This window comes from Geotrypetes seraphini, chromosome 7, assembly GCF_902459505.1.
Source record: "Geotrypetes seraphini chromosome 7, aGeoSer1.1, whole genome shotgun sequence".
Taxonomy (NCBI): domain Eukaryota; kingdom Metazoa; phylum Chordata; class Amphibia; order Gymnophiona; family Dermophiidae; genus Geotrypetes; species Geotrypetes seraphini.
The window spans coordinates 51,959,725-51,984,157 of record NC_047090.1 but is presented as its reverse complement, the minus strand read 5'-3'; the positions used below and the strand labels follow the sequence as shown (position 1 = coordinate 51,984,157).

General features: G+C 44.9%; 1 protein-coding gene across 9 annotated transcripts in view; it reads left to right on the top strand.

The window, feature by feature from the left end:
• The window catches only part of ERGIC2 (ERGIC and golgi 2), a 257,255-nt gene that overhangs the window by 118,546 nt on the left and 114,276 nt on the right, over positions 1-24,433 (top strand). For all 9 annotated transcript variants that reach the window (XR_004540135.1, XR_004540136.1, XM_033952283.1 and 6 more), the window contains exon 9: positions 3,700-3,755. Coding sequence is in view for 7 of the 9 variants with exons in the window: in XM_033952283.1 (XP_033808174.1) it covers positions 3,700-3,755 (56 nt within the window). In the remaining 2 variants the exon portion in view is untranslated. The remainder of the gene's footprint in view (positions 1-3,699; positions 3,756-24,433) is intronic.

Sequence of the window (24,433 nt, the reverse complement as noted above, 5' to 3'; positions counted from 1 at the left end):
AGACTAAAAACTTTGGAATCGCAAGCCTCTGTCTGGGTTATAGTGGGAATTTTCATTTTAAATGTGAAATGTTAGAAAAATGCTATTAGAAACTGTAACCTTAGGGTTATAAATTTTCCAAAAGTTTTGACAACTACACCAATGGAAATGTTTAAAAGGTATATGAATGAGATTTTGAAGGTACCTGAGTCAGCCTATCCATCTATCTCAAAAATTTATTACTTACCTACTAAGGTAAAATCACAGAGTCCTAACCAGCAGAATCTCTCTGCTGATAGTTTGGACTTGACTAATTTCCTAGAACAGGTCGGAAGTGGAATCTCAGACTACCGCAACACTGATAGTTTCCTTTGCTGTTGACTCAGACAGGGAATGGTTGATGAAAATGTTTTTCAGATGTAAAGATGTTCCCTTTATGACATTCAAAGTACGGATACACTCCTCCCTCAATATTTGCGGGGGTTAGGGGCAGAGCCGGCCCACGAATATTAAAAATTTGCAAATAACTTTTGAGCTGGCTCTGACCCATCCCCGCCTCCCTCCCACCTTCCCCTCAGCATCCCGGACCTTACCTGGTGGTCTAGTGGTATTTTGGGGCAGGAGCGATCTTCCTATGTTCCTGCCCCATGCAGATCACTCATCCAAAATGGCTACCGTGAGTTCCCGTAGTCTCTCTGCATACTTGTTTTGTTAATTCCAGCTGTAAGCCAAAACTAATAGATATGCTAATATCTATTGGACTTCAACAGGTGTTGCAACATTGGAAATCAGCTTCTAGACTCAACGATTCCTTCTGAGGGAACTCTGTATGCATATACAAATGATATGAACAATACGCTGTTGAGAAACATTTTCCGCTATTTCAACATTCTCAACATCCTCAGAGTCAATTATGGACTCCCATTGATAATTTTATAGCTGAACAAAAACTGTAATTTATCACTCTCATCATTATCATCTCTTCTTTGTATGACATATCTGGCTGTTATTTTGATATGGATTGACATTTCTTGATAGCTCTGTTAATTGTTCATTTATCTATTTGAAATATTCAATTAAAAGATTGAACTTAAAAAAAAGAACAAACCTTCTATCTTATAAACCCTCCCATCCACCCTCCCTCCCTCCCTTTACTGGAAGTATAACTTGTAATATAAGATCTGGTAAAATAGATTAATTTATGACAACTTCAGTTACCTTGAATGTGTGTTACAAAATCATCTAATGGGTCATTTGTGAAATCTCTGCAAAATTGTCTGTTAGGTTATTGGATTGAAATCTATTCTTATGTTCTTATTTTACTGCTGGTCCCACGCAGGCAAGCTTGGTGGGAAAACACTTGAGTATTTCAGAGCTGCCAAAGGCTTCTGTTTTTTCTAGAACGCTGAGTATTTTGTGCCAGGCTTTGTTGGATGACATAACCAACACATGGTAATGTGTATTTTGCTGTCTTTGGAGAACACCTACTATGAGCAACTTGCTTTCTTTTAGGGTCCCCCAAATATCCCATATTGCTATTTAAATGAAAAAGTATTTATTTTATTAACTTTGGATTTTACCCACTAGCCAGGCCCATATTCTATAAATGGCACCTGTTTTGCCTAGCTGTAAAGGTTACAACAAGCTAAGAGCAAACAATTTATCAGCTCATTGATTTCTATGGTAAAACAGATTAGCTCACTCTAGTGTTTTTTTAAAGAATGGATATATATTACATTACATTAGTGATTTCTATTCCGCCAATGCCTTGCGGTTCAAGGCGGATTACATCAAAGTTAACGAGAATTACATTAAAAGTTTGCAGGAACAGCATAAGTGATGTCATAATATTTACTTAAAAAGTACCAAAGAGTTGTCGAGATCTTAAGGTGATAAATGTTCGGTAAAGAATTACCAAAGAGAAGTCGAGATCTTAAGGAAATAAGTATTGGGTAAATTAGAAGCATTTTAGACTATGTTGGGTAGATAGAAGCACATTAGAGAGTATTAAGGGTATAGAGAGGGTTGGGGTTGGTTAGTGAAAGGTTGTGCTAGATGGGTTTTATGTATTTTTTGAAGAGTATGGTTTTAATATCTTTCTTGAAGGTTTTGTAGTTTGTGGTCGATGATAACAGAGTGGCGATTTGTCTGTCCAGTTTAGCTGCTTTGGAGGCTATTAGGTTGTCATATAGTTTTTTTCGTTTGACATTTTTGGATGATGGGTGTGTGAATAGTGAGTGGGTTCTCCTGTGCCTGGTTGAAGAGGATTGAGTTAGTCGGTTATTCCAGTAGGTTGGACTTTCTCCGTTAATAGTCTTGAAGAGTAGGCAGTAGAATTTGAAGTGTACTCTTGCTTGTATTGGATATACTATTTATTTACTGGATATACTATTTATTTACAAAGAAAAAGAAATAAACTTTATTGTGCGTTTCTGCATCACCGCCTCACACAAACCGAAGGGAAGCCTGTCAACAACGGTCAGGTTGGGAGATCTTCCACAGGATAGATTGTTGTGACAATGCATCCATTTCACAACTGAGTCTCACTTGCCATCGAGGGACTTCCTTTCATATTACTTGCACACAGTGTTTACCTTCCACACACACACAGGATGACAAATGATACCAGTATGTTCCCAGAATGTGAGGATTTTACATATTTCAAAATATAAGGTTACAGAATGAACAAACACCAGATATTGGAGAAACAAGTCATCTATTTGCTGCTATCAGTATGCAAAAACTCCCAAGCAGTGAGAGCAGATGTTCTGTCTGAATAATCAGTTCCCAGTAAAGAATTTGACTTCTCACAGAAACTGGCAGACACAGTAGGCTCTACTTAAAACTACTCATAAGAACTCTCTGGCAACCATCAAGTCAGCTGAAGCACTGGTCAATAAGGATTGCTTGTGAAAACTATGCAATGCTGATATTGGTAGGCTGCTAGGCCTAGACCTTTAGGTGAGAGCATCACCTAATACAACTAGGACTCCAGGTGATGCTCTACAACGCCTTAACTTAGGCACTGGTAAGCGCCCTACCGGTGCCTAGGTTAAGTGAAAAATGCCATTTAAACAAATTGGCCTTGAAAACCCTAGCTTACATTTCCGGTGCCTACCTTCACCAGAAGTGCTATTCTCTAAATGTCATCGTTGTGTGATTGACATGCCATCGGCAACAATGTCATTTAGAGAATCTAAGCCTTATTGAGTAATACTAGTGAGAAGTATGGCATGAAGAGTTAGATTTATTGCTGCAGGCATGCTAAAACACATTTTGAAGGAAAGCGAAGACAGTAGTGACAGTGTTTTGGCACAGAATATGAAAAGAATATGAAGCCCATATGTCAGTGATATTGAAATGGCAATTGACTTGTACATTCAGTAAGTTGATTAAAATTAAGGTTGTGATCTTTCCCATAAACGTTTGATAGTTTCTAGAAGTACTGAAAGTGGTGTCCCAAGTGACCCTTCCCACCCCAACTCGTCCCTTCTATCTGCAAAGCATATTGGTCAATTCAGGGTTAAAGAGATATTGCTGTATTCAGAAAATACAATGAGGGAATATGTATCAGAAAAAAGCTATATCAAGCAATCTAGAGGACCAATTTAATGTCTCATGTATTGTATATATCCTTGCTTTATGGGAAGTACAGACCTGGTATGGAGTGCTTTAATTGAATGCTTTTGAGTTTAAAATATTTTTTCTTTTGGTTCCTAGGGCAATTCCTCATCCTCGAGGCCATGCACATTTAGCAGCACTTGTCAGCCATGACTGTAAGCACTTTATTAACCTCTCTTTTTATTTCTTACAAAGTTAAGAGTCATAGTGCACTATTGTAACCAACTTAAAATTGTTAAAAATAGTGAGCTCCCCAGGATAAATGGGAGTGTGCATCTCTTTTATGTTTCTATAAAATCAAAAGTGCTCTCTAAGTGAAAGAGCCTTGGAACCTATAAATTGTTAGAAATTGAATGAGTGCTGCAGCAAATACTACTATGCATTCGTTTAGATATGAGTGTATTTGTGTGATACACACACATAGGCATACATATATGAGCCATTATCGCTGATGCTAGTCCCAAGCCTAGATGGAGGAGGAGGAGGATTGAGGTTGGACTAATTACCCATCCCTTTTAAAACTGAAAGGACCGGGGAAGCAGTGCATTTAAACGCATGTTAATCAACAAGACTGATTGCGCTACCACCACTAACCTTGCAGTGAGGAAAGCATGCTGAATATCAAAAGATGGCAACAGAGTTGCTATATGATGGCCAGGATCAAAGCCAAAAGGATGCTTTGGTGCGGAATTCAGTACTCAAGGCAAAGTCCAATATCAAGAAAGAATATTGGAATGTAGGCATACTAATGGAATTTCTGTTACACCCCTTCACTCTAGGTGTTCAGTCCCTTCCCGGGAGTTGCAGAAATCCAAACACTTTTCTGAGGATGTGCTCCTCCTACCTTAGACAGTTAGGCCCTGATTCTCCAAAAGTGTGTCCCGATTTTAGACAGCTGTAGACGTCCTACAGCTGTCTAATCAGCCAATCGGGATGCACGTTTTTTTTAAAAAAATGCTCCCCAGGCAGGCCTGAAGGCGCCTCCGGGAGCCTAGGGAGACCCGCAAGATGCCTAAGCTCGCCTACAGGCCTTAGGCGAACTTAGGCGGCCCTACGCGTCTCCCTAGTAGAGGAAGAGACGCTTAAAATGTAGGCCAGCAAAATGCTGGTCTACATTGTAAGTAGACGCGGCCGCTATACTGATCGCGGCAAGGGATCTCCCTGCTGCAATAAAATATAGCGGCCGCGGCCGCCTGTCCCATCACCGACAGGAGGATGCCTAACTCCTCCTGTCGGAACCCCGGAACCCCCTCCCCCCCCAAACTCGTAATCGCCGACAGGAGGATGCCCAACTCCTCCTGTCGGAACCCCGGAACCCCCTCCCCCCCCAAACTCGTAATCGCCGACAGGAGGATGCCCAACTCCTCCTGTCAGAACCCCGGAACTCCCTCCCCCCCAAACTCGTAATCGCCGACAGGAGGATGCCCAACTCCTCCTGTCGGAACCCCCTCCCCCCCAAACTCGTAATCGCCGACAGGAGGATGCCCAACTCCTCCTGCCGGAAAGCCCAACGACCCCCCGCCCCAACTAATCTCCCTCCCCCAACTAACCTTTCAATGTTGGTCAGCTGGACGGGTCTTGCTGCCGTCCAGCTGACAGGTCTGCCTCGTGGAAATGAGACGGCACGCCCCTTCCCGGCCCATCCCCGCTAAATCTAAGGCCTGATTGGCCCAGGCTGTAGAAGCCTGGACCAATCAGGCCTTAGGCATAGCGGGTCCGCCCATCCCCACTAATCCTAAGGCTGGATTGGCCAAGGTGCCTAGCCTGGGCCAATCAGGCCTTAGATTTAGCGGGGATGGGCCGGGAATGGGCGTGCCGTCTCATTTCCACGAGGCAGACCCGTCGGCTGGACGGCAGTAAGACCCGTCCAGCTGACCAACATTGAAAGGTTAGTTGGGGGAGGGAGATTAGTTGGGGCGGGGGGTCGTTTGGCTTTCTGGCAGGAGGAGTTGGGCATCCTCCTGTCGGCGATTATGAGTTTGGGGGGGAGGGGGTTCCGGGGTTCCGACAGGAGGAGTTGGGCATCCTCCTGTCGGCGATTACGAGTTTGGGGGGGGAGGGGGTTCCGGGGTTCCGACAGGAGGAGTTGGGCATCCTCCTGTCGGCGATTACGAGTTTGGGGGGGGAAGGGGGTCCGGGGTTCCAACAGGAGGAGTTCGGCATCCTCCTGTCGGCGATTACGAGTTTGGGGGGGAGGGGGCTCAGTGCTCCGACAGGAGGAGTTAGGCATTCTCCTGTCGGTGATGGGACAGGCGGCCGCAACAACCGCGGCCGCTATACATATTGCAGCAGGGAGATCCCTTGCTGCCATAAGTATAGCGGCCGCGTCTAATTTAACCCGATTCTTTAAAGACGCCGGTTACAGAATCGGCGTTTAGTATAGGACGCCTCTCCCGGGCGGCCTGCCTGGGGAGCATTTTTTTAAAAAAAACGTGCATCCCGATTGGCTGATTAGACAGCTGTAGGACGTCTACAGCTGCCTAAAATCGGGACGCACTTTTGGAGAATCAGGGCCTTAGAGCCCCCTACAGTTTTCAATTTCTGCAAGCAATCCGTGCAGAAGTCTTCTGATCTGCTTTGCATCTTTTCCTTATTTTTTCACTTAAAGTTTGTTTTTTTCCAGTGGCTTCAGTGCTGTGAGACCCCATGCAGTGTTATTTGCCGAAGGAAAGAACGTAGTCCTTTGGAGCCAGACTGCTGCTTCACAGAGAAACTTGAGTGCACCTTTGGAGCCAACCTGCTTGTGCCACCCTTCTCAGACTCAGGATCCATTCCCCTGGGAGCTCACTTGCCCTCTGACCCTGTCAGGGGTTTAAGCGCAGGTTGTATGCATCCTGAGTAAAAGTCCCTCTGGGTTTCAGGGCGCAGGTTGTGTTTTCCATCCCCGCTCACATGGAGAGATTCTATGGAGGTGGAGGTTAAATCAGAGTCCATACGAATAGCCAAAGATCTTCAAATTTGGTCATTTGGAGCAGTTTCTGAGACAGCAAATCCTTCATTCAGTTGCAGTGTAACAGAGTTGTCAGGGAGGCACTTCACAGACTGTAAGTACACCACCATTATTTCCTATGGGAACTTCTGGGATAGTCTGTGGAACTCTGTAAAATTCATTTTTGAAAGTTTCTGAGGGTGGTGTTCAGGTCTCCCACTTCACCAAATCACTATTTTTTATTTGGGGATTTTCTTTATTTTTGGCATGAATTCACTAGTGGCAGCCATCTTGGATTTTTATTGATCATTATTTTTTCAAAGTTTGATTTCTGCCTCAAAACCCCTCGATTTTGTTGCAAATTGATTGGGATGGATTCCTCAGTCCCTACTCTTGTCGACTTCATACAGTATTTTTCGCTCCATAAGATGCACCTGACCATAAGACGCACCCTAGATTTAAAGGAGGAAAACAAGAAAAAAATCATTCTGAACCAAATTCTCCCTGCCAAGCTCTGTACCCAACCCCACACTCCTTGCCAAGCTCTGCACCCTGTCCCCCGTCCCTGCCAGGCTCTGTACCTGTCCCCACTCTGGTGGTCTAGTGGTAGGCTGGGACAAGAGGGATCCGTCCCAGCCGACTAACAATTTTTTACACCCCAATACCTTTTTAAATCATCCCCCCATACCCCCAGTACTTTTAAATCAACGCCCCCATACCCCCCAGTACTATTAAGTTTAAATATTTTTTGATTAGAAATTCAAAATCAATGAATGCAAGAATATATTAAATCATCCAGCAGAGGTTACAGGAAGTACCCCAATCCCATCTCACCCACCCCCCTCTCCCTCTGTTATGATCAAACAATTTGTATTGAGGAGAAAAATTACAAGCAGAGCAGTATACAAAATACACAACACTGGTAACAAGATCAGAAAAGTGACAATCATAATATCATCAAATATTCACAACATTACAATATCTCCCACCCCCTAAAAGCAACAACCCCTCAAATCCCCCCCCCCATGTCAACAACACATCCATGTAGCATCAGTGCTGGAACTAGCCAAGGCTCTGGTTCCTAAGACACCCCAGCCCTCGGGGGAGGAAACAAAAGGCATTGAAACCCCAGATACAAACGAAGGGGGAAAAAAGGTCCATCTTTCACACTGACCGTAAGACAGGCAGAAAAATCTTTCATCTCCGGCTCCCCTGGTACTTTTTTAAATAGACGGCTGTCTTGTCCTATTTCCACAGCACACAGGTCAGGAGCAAACTTTCCGCGCTCCTGCATGGCCCCACGCTGCAATCTGAATGGCAGCCATTCAGATAGTGGGGCAGGCCCAAGCGGGAGCACGGAAAGCTTGCGCTTGACCTGTGCTCCACTAGGGAGGGAGGGATACACACTGGACCACCAGGTACTGTACTACAATTGCGGTGGCGGGGGCCTGCGAGCAGGTGTTTTAAAAGATGTGGCGGTGTGCTTTAAAAAAGGAGGGGAGGGGAGGCGGCGGGAGTTTTAAAACAGTGCCGGGAGGGGCATAAAAATTGTATCTTCGCTCCGTAAGATGCACCGAGATTTCCACCCACTTCGGGGTGAAAAAAAAAGTGCGTCTTATGAAGCAAAAAATACAGTATATGGATTGCACTGAGTTGGTGCCGGAACAGCATTCATTGTACCATGTGCCACAGCACGCTGGGAGGAGGGGTGGGAGCTTCGAGTTTCACCAACTCTGGGTCCTCTGGAAGAGCTAGCCTGCCTGGGTCTGTGTTTTGGATAAAAAGTCTCATCAACTGGCTATTCTGGGCACTGGCACCAAACGCCTGCGTTCCGAGTCTGGAGACTCTTGCAGTGTGGGTGCCTCAGCTGGATTCAGTAGTAACCACAGGGTGTGAATTTTTCCTGGATTTTCTTTGGCTCATTTGGAGAGCATGTTCTTCAGATCTGGCCATTTGACGTAGCTGGCGGGCGCATCACCTTATTCTAGGCTGGTCACTCCAGTGCCAGAGGTCTCTGTGTTGGAGCCTTCTCATCCAGTTATGACAGATCTCGATTGCCTTAGGTGTCTCATGGATATTATACATATCCTGTCTCAGAGTGTCCAGATTTGTGTGAGAACCCCACCATTCACGGTCTGTTTCTGTCCACCATTTTATTGCTGATGCCCTGAAAGAGCTTAAATTGGACTCTCCACTTTCTAAGCCTGTATTCGGTCATGGACGTGCTCCTTTTTTTCCATCCCACCAGCAGCTTATCAATCTGGTGACAGAGCAGTGGAATACCCAAGACAGCTCTTTCTAGCTCTCTAAAGCTATAGCTAAGCTTTCTCCACTAGCTCCTGATGTTCAGCAATTATGAACAGCCCAAGGTAGATTCTGCCTTGGCGCAGGATACCCGGCTCACAGCCCTCCCTAGCGATGGAGATTTAATGCTTAAAGACTTCCAGGATCGCAGCAGGTATGTTATTGTGCGAAAGCTTTTTGAGGTGGCTTCAGGTATCAAGGCTGAGGCAGCAGCCTCCTTTTTGGCGCGTGCTTGTTACTCGAGATTGTGCCGTGCACCCTCTGGAGGAGGATGCCTGGTGATGGAAGGTGTGAATTTTGTGGCGGATGCCCTTTATGATCTCATCAGAGTTCTCCGTAAGGACTCGGCTTCTGTGGTATTGGCATGCTGGACTCTTTAGATCCATCATTGGGCTGGGAACTCTGCCTCCAAGTCCACTTTAAGCAGACTTTCTTTCAAGGGTCATCTTCTTTTTGGGAAAGGTCTAGATGACCTCCTGGCCAGTGAGGCTGATCGCCGCCCTAGATTTCTCCTAATGAACAAGTCTCCGGACTTCGGGAGGGGACCGTAGTACTTTTTCATCCCTCCCACAGGGATACTGTCCCAGTTAACAACATTCCCACTTCAAGACATCCTAAGGCAGGGGTGTCCAATGTCGGTCCTCGAGGGCCGCAATCCAGTCGGGTTTTCAGGATTTCCCCAATGAATATGCATGAGATCTATTAGCATACAATGAAAGCAGTGCATGCAAATAGATCTCATGCATATTCATTGGGGAAATCCTGAAAACCCGACTGGATTGCGGCCCTCGAGGACCGACATTGGACACCCCTGTCCTAAGGCATCTGGATCCTGTGCCGCTGTTGCCCCTAAAAAGCCCCAATGATGCCAGAGGTCAGACAGGGCTCCCTCATATCAGAGGCCAGCTTTCTCAGTTTTACCAGGAGTGGATTCGCATATCCTCATATCAATGGGAGCAGGACCTCAATTGGGAGTGTCACAAGATACACTTCTTTTGCCTGCCTCCAGAATTGGTTCTGGACTCTGGCAGGTGGGCTGGAAAAAGGGGTCAAGGCTTTTTGTCTGCATCTATGGGCTATATAGTTCTTACCCCACTGCTGAAAGGTACTGATGTAAATTCTGCTGCTCCGACAAATTATCGTCCTGTTGCCACCATCACTATTTACTTATGTGGATGATATTTTTATTTTGCTTGAAGTCGACCCTAATTTGATTAATCTTACATAAATTCTTGCTTATCCAAATTCTTGCTTATTATAGTCATGGTCATCTCTGGTTCAAATGAAATTAAACACAATTACTTTGGTTTGGTCCAGAAATCACAAACCTTCCTAGTTCAATTACCCTTAATTCAGGTGGTGATTTGCCAATTGATTTTTCTTCTAGAGCAGGGGTAGGCAATTCCGGTCCTCGAGAGCCACAGGCTGGTCAGGTTTTCAGGCTATCCACAATAAATATGCATGAGATAGATTTGCATCTCAAGGAGGCAGTGCATGCAAATCCATCTCATATATGCATTCATTGTGGAAAGCCTGAAAACTTGACCTGCCTGTGGCTTTCGAGGACCGGAATTGCCTACCCCTGTTCTAGAGTGTTGGGAATCTTTTTAGACTTCTCCCTCTCTTTCCATTGTCAAGTGAACCATCTGATTAAGAAATGTTTCTTCAGTTTGTGTACACTGAAAAGCATCCGTCACCTGTTTTAACAACATCATTTTGCAGTCTTGGTCCAATCCATAATTTTGGCACAACTATATTACTGTAACTCCATTTATATAACATAGTAACATAGTAACATAGTAGATGACGGCAGATAAAGACCCGAATGGTCCATCCAGTCTGCCCAACCTGATTCAATTTAAATTTTTTTTTTTTTTCTTCTTAGCTATTTCTGGGCGAGAATCCAAAGCTTTACCCGGTACTGTGCTTGAGTTCCAACTGCCAAAATCTCTGTTAAGACTTACTCCAGCCCATCCTCCTCCAAACGGCCATGCACAGACACAGACCGTACAAGTCTGCCCAGTAACTGGCCTAGTTCAATCTTTAATATTATTTTCTGATTCTAAATCTTCTGTGTTCATCCCACGCTTCTTTGAACTCAGTCACAGTTTTACTCTCCACCACCTCTCTCGGGAGCGCATTCCAGGCATCCACCACCCTCTCCGTAAAGTAGAATTTCCTAACATTGCCCCTGAATCTATGGGTTTGAGCAAAGGAAATGAAAAAAAGACTCCAGTTAATTCAAAATATCGCCGCAAGATTGATCTTTGGTAAAACAAAGTATAATCATGTATCACCTCTATTAAGGAGTTTGCATTGGCTTTCTTTTCAATTGAGAGTTCAATTTAAATGTGCCTTCATATTTTTAAAAATCATATATGATTTCTTTGATTCGTTGGTCCCTCTAGTTTTAAATTCTTTGAGATCCTCAAGTTACTGAACTATCCATGTATTTAAACTTTTTTTTCCCACTGTAAAAGATGCCAGATCTATCAATAAAATTGTTTATTCCTTCCCCTATTTATTAACCTGCAATTTGGAACGACCTACCTTCTCAAATAATATCCTGTCTATCCTTACATGTTGTTTGAAAAATCCTGAAAACTACTCTGTTTCAGCGTTTTCTAGCGTTGAATGTCAAAGCAACAAAAAGGTGGTATACAAGTCTGTATTCCCCTTACCTTAATCTTTGCAGATTAAACCTACCTGGATGCCTCCAGCTCCAGAGTCTATGCTACTACACCACCAGGATGTGATAGCTGGACTAGGGTTAAGTTTGGATGCCAAATTTGCCAGATCTATATGGTGGCTAACAGAGTTTCTCAAACAGCTCATACAAAATTTGGCTGGTTTCGAATAGTATATTCCATTTCTTTACCTGCTAGAATTTCCAGACTTCAGTTGACTGCGAAGAATTCACTATGGCTATAGACTTTTTCATAGTTGAACAATCCTGTACATCAGAGGTGTTCATTCATCAGTAGAGCTTCCTAATCATGGAACACCTCTACTGCTTCTTATCTCTGCTTCCATTGAGCATCCACCAGAAAGTGGAAATTGTAAAGTTGCTTCTCCTATTCTACCCATCATAACAACTCTGATTCTCACCATGTCAAGCTTCTGTACAGAGGGGTCCACTCGGGCATAGAGCCTGTTAAGTTTAGCAACAGTCTCCACCCTGGTGTAGCACCTATAAGTGGATAACTTTTTCGCAGTTCTCCTCTGCTACGACTGCTCACAACTTTCCACAAGTTCCACACGATATTTCTGTAGAAGTCTTCTGTTACACCTACATAGAAACATAGAGTATGACGGCAGAAAAGGGCCATCGGCCCAACAAGTCTGTCCACTCGAATAACCCACCCTCCTAAGCACTTCCTTGAAGTGAACCCACATGTTTATCCCATTTATTCTTAAAATCGAGCACGTTGTTGGCCTCTACTACCTGAAGTGGAAAATTATTCCATCGATCAACCACCCTTTCGGTGAAGAAATACTTCCTAGTGTCACCATGAAATCTCCCACCCCTGATTTTTAGCGGATGCCCTCTTGTCGCCGTAGGTCCTGAGGAAAAAGATGTCTTCTTCCACCTCAATACGGCCAGTAACATATTTGAACGTCTCTATCATGTCTCCCCTCTCTCTGCGTTCCTCGAGAGTGTATAGCTGCAACTTACCTAGGCGTTCTTCATATGGGAGATCCTTGAGTCCTGAGACCATCCTAGTGGCCATTCGCTGAACCTCATTCAGCCTTTGACTTTCAACGAATCTCTCTGGGAGCTTCTTACATTGCCTCTTCCCAATCTGTCACAGATGTTATGTTTTTCGGCCGGAAGATATCTTTCTCCATTGCCATGCCTCTGCAAGCGCTTTCCTCTCTCTTCGGAATTGGATTGATACCACCAATATTACTATCTTTATCAAATAGATCAACGGGATGTTCACCATACTTTATTGAGGTTTCTATACTTCTCTTAAAAAAAAAAAAAGGAAGACGATAGAAGAACACTTCAATTCTGTCGCTATTTTTTTTTCAGGCTTTTATTGAACTAAATATAACACATACAATAAAAACCATATACAAAGCACCATGATAGTATATGTGAATATACAATCAACATTTCACAATTAGTTCCACCAATGACATACTGTCACTCTTCAGTACATGGCCAAATAGTCTCCCTTACACAATAGAGACCAAACAAAACAAAAACACAATAAAATCCCCAAAGTATAACATTCTCAAGCCCACCCCCTAACCCCTCCCTCCCAACAACCCATACTGTTCCTCTGGAGGCAAGTGTGTGTAAATAGAGCATGACTGAGCATAGAAAAACATCAAGATATCATGGGCTGAAACCTTTCACACCAAGCAATATAAGGGGTCCAAACCTTGTGAAAGTATGCAAGCCTATTTTTGCGCTAGATAGTTAATTTAGACATCAAATAAATGTGATTAACTTTATGGAGGACAGCATCCAGAAGTGAAGGTCACACTTCTTCCAGGTGGGTACCATTAACAAGCGGCCAACCGTCATCACTTGAATGATCCATTTATGCTGGTGTTTTCAGCCTACTTGTGGGGCCACATTTAGCAAACAGCATTCAATCAATTTACCCACTGAGATACCCAATACCTCAGAAAGTAAGCCTAGTACCCAATCCCAAAATATTTGGGCCTTGGGACAAAGCCACCAAATATGGAGGAAGAACCCTTGGGCTCCGCAGGCTTTCCAACACTAATACGTACCTGTGCCAAATATGGCTTTCAATCATATTGGGATATAGTACCACTGGTACAGCATCTTGTAGCCATTTTCAACCATATTACTGGCGAAAGAGACTCGCAGAAGAGAGCTAAGTTGTCTTTCCCATAACTAAGTTTCATAAGTCTTGCCAAAGATATTCTCCCAGGCAAATTGACATTTAGTTGGCATTGGAATGAAGAGCAGTATAGCTATATAAAAACGAGTAATGGAACCCTGACCACGCCGAGATTTTATAGTCAACTCCCAAGAGCGATATCGGGCAATAGGAACTACATTATGTTGCTCTCGCGTTTTAAAGATGTGGGATCCTAGAGCTATGAGTTTTGCCCGGAGTACTGCTTTAAGAGTCTCCCAGATAGAAACCGGGGAGACCTCAGCTGATGCACTGTGATCTAAATAGCCTTATAACTCCCGTCCTATCTGTTAGATATGATCACGATTTAAGAGGAGGCCATCATTGAGCCAGCAATATCTTAGTCCCCTAGGTAGGAATTGGATAGAAAAACTAATGACTCCAGTGGAATGGTTCATCACAAGTACGCATCAATCGGCACAACCAAGAGGTTCTGCGTCGTCTTCGTAACACTGAGACACAAATGGCCGGACTGTGATCAGCGGGCAATTGGCAGATCCATCACAATAACGCATCTGCCCATTCTTCACATTTGATACGGAGTTTCCTGGCCAAACACAACACACCTGTGATTCCTCAGGCTCCTTATTCTCCCGACATGGTTCCATGTGACTTCTGGCTTTTCCCCAAGCTGAAAATGCTCCTGAAAGGGACCAGATTTCAGTCAAGAGAAGACATCATACAGAATGTGACGGATCAATTGCGAGCAATCTCAAAAGAGGCGTTCAAGCGCTGCTTCCGATAGTGGCAGAACCGTTGGAAGACGTGTGTGGCAGCCTAAGGGGACTATTTTGAAGGAGATTAGTATAAGATTGTTGTATCTGAATATGAGTATTTTTTATGAATAAAGGTCTGATACTTTTTGAACAGCCCTAGTATGCCTGCACTTTCTCTGTCCTTAGTGGGCTCATAATCTAGGTTTTGTACCAGAAGCAATGGAGGGCTAGATGACTTGTCCAGGGTCACAAGGAGCTGCAGTGAAAATTGAACCCAGTTTCACTGGTTCTCAGGCCACTGCACTAACCATTAGGCTACTCCTGACCTCAGTAGTTGGCAGGAAGTCTAGGAAATAGCAGGGTGATGGTTACCAAAATTTTGAAGTAAAGGACTATGCAAATCAGTAGCTTTAAAGCATAAACCCTGATAAAACATCCCGGTGTCAGGTCAAAAGCGTGCCGGGACAAAGGCGCGCCCAGACAATTGAGCGCAGCGCGGAGGCGCGCGCCGCTCAAAATTACTGTTTTTAGGGCTCCGACAGGGAGGCGTGGGGGGGAACCCCCCCACTTTACTTAATAGACATCGCGCCGCATTGTGGGGGCGTTGTGGGGGGTTTAGGGGGTTGTAACCCCCCACATTTTACTGAAAACTTCACTTTTTCCCTGTTTTTAGGGAAAAAGTTAAGTTTACAGTAAAATGTGGAGGGTTACAATCCCCCATACCGCCGGTGCGATGTCTATTAAGTAAAGTGGGGGGGTTCCCCCAACAAAAACCCCCATCGGAGCCCCTAAAAACTGTAATTTTCTTTGGCGCGCACCTCCGTCTTGCGCTCAGTTGTCGGCACGTGCCTTTGTCTTTCGCAGCGTTGTCTATGAACCAAACATCCCTGAGGCAATAAAAATAAGTTTATTGGATAAACTTTACTGCTCCTTGTATTTGTATACCCCACATCTTGCTATCTTGTTTTTCTTGTACAATCCTACTCTATTCCTGGACAATTATTTAGATGGCTTGGGGAACAAGAGGGCACTCTCTAAAGGTGAAAGGGGATTGTTCTGTACAAATGTAAGGAAGTTCTTCTTCACACAGAGAGTGGTGGAGAGCTGGAATGCTCTTCCAGAGTCTGTTGTAGGGGAAAACACCCTCCAGGGTTTCAAGACTAAGCTGGACAAGTTCCTGCTAAACTGGGACATATACATGTGAGGCTGGACTCATTTTAAAGCACTGGTGTTTGACCCGGGGGCCGCCGTGTGAGTGAACTGCTGGGCACGATGGACCACTGGTCTGACCCAGCAGCGGCAATTCTTATGTTCTTAAATCCACTGCTTATTCCTAGGATAAGTAGCATAGAATCTGTTTTACTACTTGGGATCTAGCTGGTGCTTGGGACCTGGGTTGGCCTCTGTTGGAAACAGGATACTGGGCTTGATGGACCTTCGGTCTGTTCCAGTATGGCAATTCTTATGCTATTATGTTCTTTAGTGGGTTATGCATCCCCAGTCGCAAAACTGCTTGTAGGAAGCCTCATTTACATAATTTTTTAGACCCTCCCCTCTTAGCTCAGGATTGCTCTCAGGTATTCAGTTGCTTTCATACAAGCAAAACAGTATGAGCTAGTCTTTTCTGCTCGTGTTTTATTTTTCTTTAAATTCAGTCATTTTTCCACCCTTTGTGCTGCAGAGGTTCCCAGCGGGGACATCTCTCGCTGCAGGAGATCGTAGGCTTTGAGGAAGAGTCTGTTTCCAGGGGGTTGGCTGCCTGGCAGTGCACCCTCTTGACAGCTGAACTTTCAGGTCAGGCTCAGGGACTGTTCCCTTTAGAGCTACCTCACTCCAGGTTCTTCCACTAGTGAGTTTGAATGCAGGCTGCATGGCTCTGTGGAGGTGTGTCCGGGATCAGGGCTGATTGCACTCCTTCGTCAAGTCGACTATTGCAATGTGCTATTTAAAGGAATTGCCCAAAAAGAAATCCGACGTTTACAGATCGTTCAAAATGCTTCAATTAAACTCATAAGGAAAGGTAAAAATTTGACTATGTAACACCTCTACTTAAGGAAGCGCATTGGCTTCCAGTTGCACACCGCATAACATATAAATTAAGTCTATTGACTTTCAAATCTCTTCTCTATAAAACTCCCACCTTTATTCATAGACTATTGATTCCCTATACATCAACAAGATTACTCAGGTCTATTGACCAACATCTTTTAATAGTTCCCTCACTTAAAACTATAAATTCATGGCGGCAATTTATTTTCTCCGTCACAGCACCCCAAACATGGAATTTACTCCCAATTCATGTACAGGAAGAACATAATTTAGATAGATTTAAGAGCAAGTTAAAATGCTTTCTTTTAAAAGATGCATTTGACAACTAGTAAATTAGGTTAGTTATACCAACTAGAAAATCAGATTAGGTGCATCAACTGAACCTTAGTTCTTAATTTCTTTGAAGCTCATTGTTTTCCCCCTTCCTATGGTTTTTTCCCTTACTCGTCTTACTTACTGTCATTAACTTGTATTTCTTTCCCTATTTTTTCCTTTCGTACCATATGTTTTGACAAGTCAGTCGTATTTATCTGATTTGTTTCCCCTTGATAATTGTAATTTATTATTTTACTCCTTTGTACATCGCTTAGAATTTTGAATAAGTGATTAATCAAATCCATAATAAACTTGAAACTTGTTCTGTGGGTGGCGAAGGTTCCTGGCTGTGGGACTCAGGCCAGAGGGGTAGTCAGAGGACCAGCAGTGCAGTTGTAAGGCTTGTTGAGGCAGAGAATCTCCCTGTAAGCTGTTTCAGCTGACAGCCTGATTTCAGCTATTTTGGGGGGGAGGGGGGATCTTGCAAAGTGAGTTTTGGGCAGTTTAGAAGTTAGCCCTAGTCCCCTCCCCACCCCTAAAATCCTAAAATTACTGTGTTTTGGGGGTTCCTGTGCTTTTCCCGGGCTGTTTTTTTTTCCCTGAAAATTACATCTGCAGCGGCCATTTTGGATTTTCCTGATTTGAATTTAAAGGGTTTTTTTTGACTGTACGAGCTTCCTTTTTGCAAGAAAGCCACTCAGATGGACTTCTCAGGGCAGGATACATGCCCTGTTTGTGGTAGATGGCTGTCCAGCGAGCGGCCATGTTCCATGTGTTCCAAAAGAGGGGTTCTCAGGAAGTGGCTGCTGCCTCAAACAATGGATTTTCCCTAGAATTTATTAATATGCTCTACCAGGCTTATTTGGTCAAGAAAAAGGCGCCTTCTGCCCTTTCTTTGGTGTCCTCACTGGCAACAGGGGTTGCCCCTTCCTAAGACATGGGCCTTAAGTCCAGTCTCCCCAAGTTGTCCAGTGATATTTTGTTGGCTGTTAACACAGACGACCAGAATGACCTGACCATACCTTTGCTTATGCAGGCTAGTACTTCCACTGTGGGGAATGCAATGGCACTCAGGATCTGGATCGGTGTGAGGTTCCAGATCTGGGTGAGGACTCCACGGTGCAGAGATTTTTTCAAACCCTTGACTTTGGTCAATTTGATCTCTGAATCCCTCTAGGAGTTGAAGTTGGAGGTTGGGCAGTCAACTGTTACAGAATGTTCTCTTATGAGTAGCAAGAAACCATAGTCTACATCCTTCCCTAATCATCTGAACATTGTCAAGATTCTCACGGACCACTGGGAGGTACCTGAGGGTCCCTTGAGATGCGCTAGAGCTATGTCCAAACTCTAACCAATGGCAGATGCTTTTAACCAGCATTTTACGTCCCTGAAAGTGGATTCCTCGATGGCACTTAGCGCACTTCTCTCCCTAGTGATTTGAGGGTGGGGGGGGGGGTGCTAAAGCATTGTTTCTCAAATCGGTCCTGGAGTACCCCCTTGCCAGTCAGGTTTTCAGGATAGCCACAATAAATATGCATAAACTTGATTTGAATACACTGCTATTATATACAAATTTCTTTCATGCATATTCATTGTGGCTATCCTGAAAACCTGACTGGCAAGGGGGTATTCCAGGACTGAGTTGAGAAACACTATGCTAAAGGATGCGCAGGACCATATAGTAGATTTTGTCCTCAAATGCCTCTTTGACTCTGCGGCTGCCAGGCTGAAAGTGGTGTAGTCTGTTTCCTTTCTGGCCAGAGGTTGTCATTCTAAGCTCCGCCATGATCCTGATACTATCATAATCCAGGATCTTCCCTCTCTGATTTCAGGTGTGGATTATATGGCGAACGCCTTATATGATATCTTCAGAGTGCTCTGCAAGCTATTGGCGTATTCCATTTTGGTGCATAGGATCTGACAAGGGGTTCAGTTACTCATCCTCCAAGGTGATGCTGTAAGCTTCCTTTCAGAGGGCAAATGCTGTTCGGTAAAGGTTTGGATGACCTTATGGCTAGTATGCAGGACCATAAACCCAAGTTCTTGCCAGACAATAGGCCTCGGCCCCAGGGAGCCCTAGCTTTCTTCCCTTCAGACAATCCCGTCAATATTATGGAGGGCGCCTCAGGGCAACATTCTCCATCAGCCAAACAGAGGTTCGGCAATTTCCAGCGCCAGCAGTCAATGGGGATCTGCTCGGTTTCAACCTCTAAGAAACAGTTCTGACATCAGACCCCTGACTACTCTTCCACGGAACGGGGAGCAGCTCTCTTCCTTCCTGACAGAATGGAGGGTCATCACCTCCAACCGCTGGGTCTTAGATAATATTCAGGACGGCTACAAACTTGAGTTTCATCAGCACCTGACAGCTCTTTCTGGACTCCTCGGCAAGAAGGCTGGAAAAGGCAGCCTGGGTGGAGGCAACAGTCCAAAGGTTGCTGAGCATCATGGCTATTGAGCCTGTTCCAGAGCATGACTCAGACTCAGGCAGATACTTGATATACTTCTTCATGCCAAAGTGAAGCTCCGAAGAATGGAGATCAACCCTGGACCTCAAGGCGGTCAATATGGTCCTCAGAGTTCTCCATTTCAGGATGAAAATGGTGCACTCGGTGATTGCCTTGGTGGCTGTGGGGAAGTTCTTAGCTTCTCTGGAACTGATGGAGGCCTAGCTCATATTTCCATCTTTCCGGAACACAGGAGATACCTGAGATTCCTCATTCTGCAGCAGCATTACTAATTTGTGGCACTACCTTTCGAGTTGGCAACAGTGCCCAAGACAACCACCAAGGTGATGGTGGTGGCGGCAGCCCACCTGTGAACACTTGGAGTTCTGGCGACAAGAAAACATCGTTCAGAAAATGGAAAAAGGACCAAACTGAGAAAAACCGGAAGGAACACAAAAAACACCAGAAAGAGTGTCACTGAGTGGTTAGGAAAGCAAAGAGAGAATACAAAGAGAAGCTGGCTGGGGAAGTGAGAAACTTCAAACCGTTCTTCAGGTACGTGAAGGGGAAGCAACCAGCAAGGGAGGAAGTGGGGCCGTTGGATGATGGAGACAGAAAGGGAGTTGTAAAGGAGGAAAAAGAGGTAGCGGACAGGTTAAACAAGTTCTTCTCGTCGGTCTTCACGAGCGAGGACACATCCAATGTACCAGAACCCGAGGAGATCATAAGCGGGGATCAAGATGAAAAACTGGAGCAAATAGAGGTAAGCCATTAGGACGTCCTCTGACAGATAGATAGATTGAAAAGCGACAAATCACCGGGCCCGGACGGAATCCACCCAAGGGTACTAAAAGAATTGAGAAAGGAAATAGCGGAAACACTCCAGCAAATATGTAACCTATCATTGAAAACTGGGGAGAACCCGGAGGACTGGAAAATAGCAAATGTCACGCCTATCTTTAAGAAGGGATCGAGAGGTGACCCGGGAAACTACAGGCCGGTGAGCTTGACTTCGGTTCCGGGTAAGATGATGGAAGCACTGATTAAGGACAGCATCTGCGAGCACATAGAAAAAAATGGGCAGCTGAGGGCGAGCCAGCATGGCTTCTGCAAGGGAAGGTCATGCCTCATGAACTTACTACACTTCTTTGAGGGAATAAACATCCAGATGGACAAAGGGGAACCCATAGACATCATTTACCTCGACTTCCAAAAAGCCTTCAACAAGGTACCCCACGAACGGCTGCTTAAGAAGCTGTGGAACCACGGGGTGGAGGGGGATGTTCACCGATGGATTGAACACTGGTTGGCGGGCAGAAAACAGAGGGTTGGAGTGAAGGGTCAATACTCAGACTGGCAATGGATCACGAGCGGAGTTCCGCAGGGGTCAGTGTTGGGACCGCTCCTGTTCAATATATTTATAAACAATCTGGAGACGGGGACGAAATGTGAGGTTATCAAATTTGCAGATGACACCAAACTCTGCAGCAGGGTTAGAACTACGGAAGATTGTGAAGACCTGCAAAGGGACCTAACGAAACTGGAAGAGTGGACAAAAAAGTGGCAGATGCATTTTAATATAGACAAATGCAAGGTCATGCATGTTTGGAAAAAGAACCCGATGTTCAGCTATAAAATGGGGGGATCATTGCTAGACCTGGGTGTGCTGGTGGATTCAACAATGAAAGTATCGGCGCAATTTGCGGCAGCCTCAAAGAAAGCGAACAGAATGCTGGGTATCATCAAGAAGGACCAGGACAAAGGAAGTCATCATGCCACTGTATCGTGCAATGGTACGCCCGCATCTGGAGTACTGTGTCCAGTATTGGTCGCCGTACCTCAAGAAGGACATGGCAATACTTGAGGGGGTCCAGAGAAGAGCGACGAAGATGATAAAAGGTATGGAAAACTTTTCATATGCCGACAGACTAGAAAAGCTGGGGCTGTTCTCCCTGGAAAAGCGAAGACTTAGAGGAGACATGATAGAAACTTTTAAGATCCTGAAAGGCATAGATAAGGTAGACAGGGACAGATTCTTCAGGCTGTGGGGAACAACAAGCACTAGGGGGCACTCAAAGAAACTGAGAGGGGACAGGTTTAGAACCAATGCCAGGAAGTTCTTCACCCAGAGAGAGGTTGTAATTGGGCAGAACATACTGCAGGGATTCAAAGAAGGTTTGGATAAATTCCTGAAGGATATGGGGATTGAGGGGTACGGATAGAGGTATAGGGTAAGACAGGGACCACTTGACAGGTCATGGACCTGATGGGCCACCGTGGGTGCGGACTGCTGGGTTCGATGGACCTCTCTCCAAGTCGTCCAGCTGCTCCAACGCCTAGGCTGGGTGGACAACTTCTGAAAGAGTCACCTCAAGTGAATACAGGAATACCTGGGAGTTTGCTTCACCACGGGTCAGAACAAGGTGTTCCTGCCCGTCTCGTGCCAGAAGAAGCTTCGCCATTTATAATAATAATAATAATAACTTTATTTTTCTATACCGCCATAGTCAATCGACTTCTAGGCGGTTTACAGTGTAAGAAGGCTGGACAATCAGCGAATAACAAGAGGTCTCAATACAGTACAATAAGTCAACATACAATACAATACAATACAAAGATTTTGTATACAATACAGTTCCATATAGTACGAGTCTAACTACAATATAATACAAAAATCTGAACACAATACAATACATAAGTCTGAATACAATACAATACATAAGTCTGAATATAATACTATACATAAGTCTAAATACAGTATCCTACAATGAGTCTAAATATAATACAATATTGTAGAAGGGAAAGTTACGTATAGTTTGGAGTTCAATAGGTAATGAATATCTGAGTATTTCTTTAGAACTTCCATTGAGTTGGAGTTCTATGGAAAGCGAATATCTGAATATGTGAGGGGCATCTTTAGAGAAAGAAAGGCGTTTACAGTGAGGGAGTCCTATTGAAGGGGGGGACCGTTTTAGCCCGTGAATTTTGCGAATAAGGCGGTTTTGATCGATTTGCGGAATGCACTGTAAGACTGATTAGGTTTATTTATGTAGTTTTTCAGCCAAACTTGCTGTCTGTTCGCTTGGAACTTAAAGGTTCTATCCAGAAATGATTTGTATCTGCAGCCAGTGATCTTTGGGTATGCAAAGATATTTTTGTTTCTGGTCGCTCGTGTGGGGTTGTGTAGGATGAAGTGAGTTTGTAGATATGAGGGTGCTATTCCCCAGGCTTGCTTGAAACAGGTGCAAGCAAATTTGAATAGTATTCGCGCTTCAATTGGAAGCCAATGTAGTTTTTTATAGTAGGGGCTGATGTGGTCGTTTTTTCTTAGTCCGAAAATTAGTCGAACGGCGGTGTTTTGTATTAATCTCAGTTTTTTTATTGTTTTTTGTGGGATGCCCAGGTAGATGATGTTGCAGTAGTCGAGAATGGATAGGATCAGCGCCTGTACTAGCAACCTGAATGACGTCGGGTCAAAGTAACCTGAGACTTTCTAGAAACTCTGGTCCCGACTGCCTGTACCTTCAGATCCTGGGGTCCATAGTGGCGACAATCAATGTGGTTCGTTGGGCTAGTGTTCACCTGCACTTGCTGCAGGGCGCATTTATTTCCCATTGGAGTCTACAGTGGAATCCTTTGCATTCCTGGCTCCCCTGGATGGCGGAGGCTCGGAACAGTCTAGCCTGATGGTTGTGTCCTCTTTCCCTGTCCAGGAGTCTTTCCCCTCCAGATCTCTGAATGGGTGATCCTGGCGACGGATACCAGCCTCTTCGGCTGGGGTGCTTTTTGCCTGACAGTTCAGTTCAAGGCCAGTGGACCCTCTTCGAGAGGAAGTGGTCTATCAATCTCTTGGAGCACTGGGCAATTCAGCTGGCTCTCCTCCACTTCGAATGTCTTCTCCGGAAACAGGCCTTGCGTGTCTCCTCAGACAATGATATGGCATTGGCTTATGCCAATCACCAGGGCATCACCAGCAGTGTCCCTCTATGAATGGAGGACCAGCTTATCTTTCGGTGGGCAGAAAGCCACCTCGTGGTGCTTTCAGCTGCACATGTGGCAGGGATAGACAATGTCCAGGCGGATTATCTCAGCCATCAGACTCTGGATCCCGAGAAATGGTCCCTGTCCCAGAGAGCATTCACCCTCATAATTTCGGTGGTCAACAAGAAAGCAGATCAGTTCTTCAGCCACTGTCATGAACCAAGCAGCGAAGACTTAGATGTGCTGGTGCAGCCTTGGCCGCTGGAGGGTCTTCCTTATGTCTTGCCTCTGTGGCCCATGATAGGTTGTCTGTTGATATGGATCACAGTGCACCCATGATATGCTGATCTGGTTCATCTGCAACTGGATCAGGGACTCAGACATCCATGTCATGCTTGTCTTCTCATGCCGGGCCCGATTGCGCTTCAGGATCCAGAACGCTTTGGACTTACGGCCTAGCTATTGAGTGCGTGGCCTTAGTCGATAGAGTTATTCGGGTATGATTGCTACTCCTCTGTACAGCAAAAGAAATTAATTGTGGCGGCCTGTGCAAAAACTGGGAGATGTTATCAATCATGATGCATCCAGAGGCACGTGAATCTGTCTGTGCCATCAGTACCTCTGATACTGGAGTTCCTTTGGACTAGAAAAGGGTCTGGCTGTCGGCTCTCTGAGGGTTCAGATCGCCGTTTTTTTCCTGCCTGGGTCCTAAGCCTCTGAGAGGTTCTTTGACCGCTCACCCAGACATTGTCCAGTTTCTGAGGCTTCGGCCCACGCTGCAGCTACCCTGTCGACTTGGAATCTTGGTTTTGTGCTCCAGTCTCTGGCTCGTCCACCTTATGAGCCTTTGGAGCAAGTGTTCTTAATGGATCTCGCTGTCTAGACCGTCTTCCTTGTAGCCATTACTTCCGCCTGCATGGTTTCTTAGCTTCAGGCTTTATCCTGCTGGGATCCTTTTCTTAGGATCACAGATTCTAGCATGTTTCTGCGCTGTTCCCTCCTTTTTTCCAAAAGTGGTCTCTAGCTTCCATAATAACCAGGAGGTTCAACTTCCTACCTTTATTCCTCCTGGTTTGAGGGAGCAGGACCGCCAATTATCTGCCTAAACAAGTACGGGTAAGCTGGACTTCTGGTTTCCTGACCATCCTTTCTAAGAGTACCATCCAAATATGTTTTGCACTTTGCCTTGGG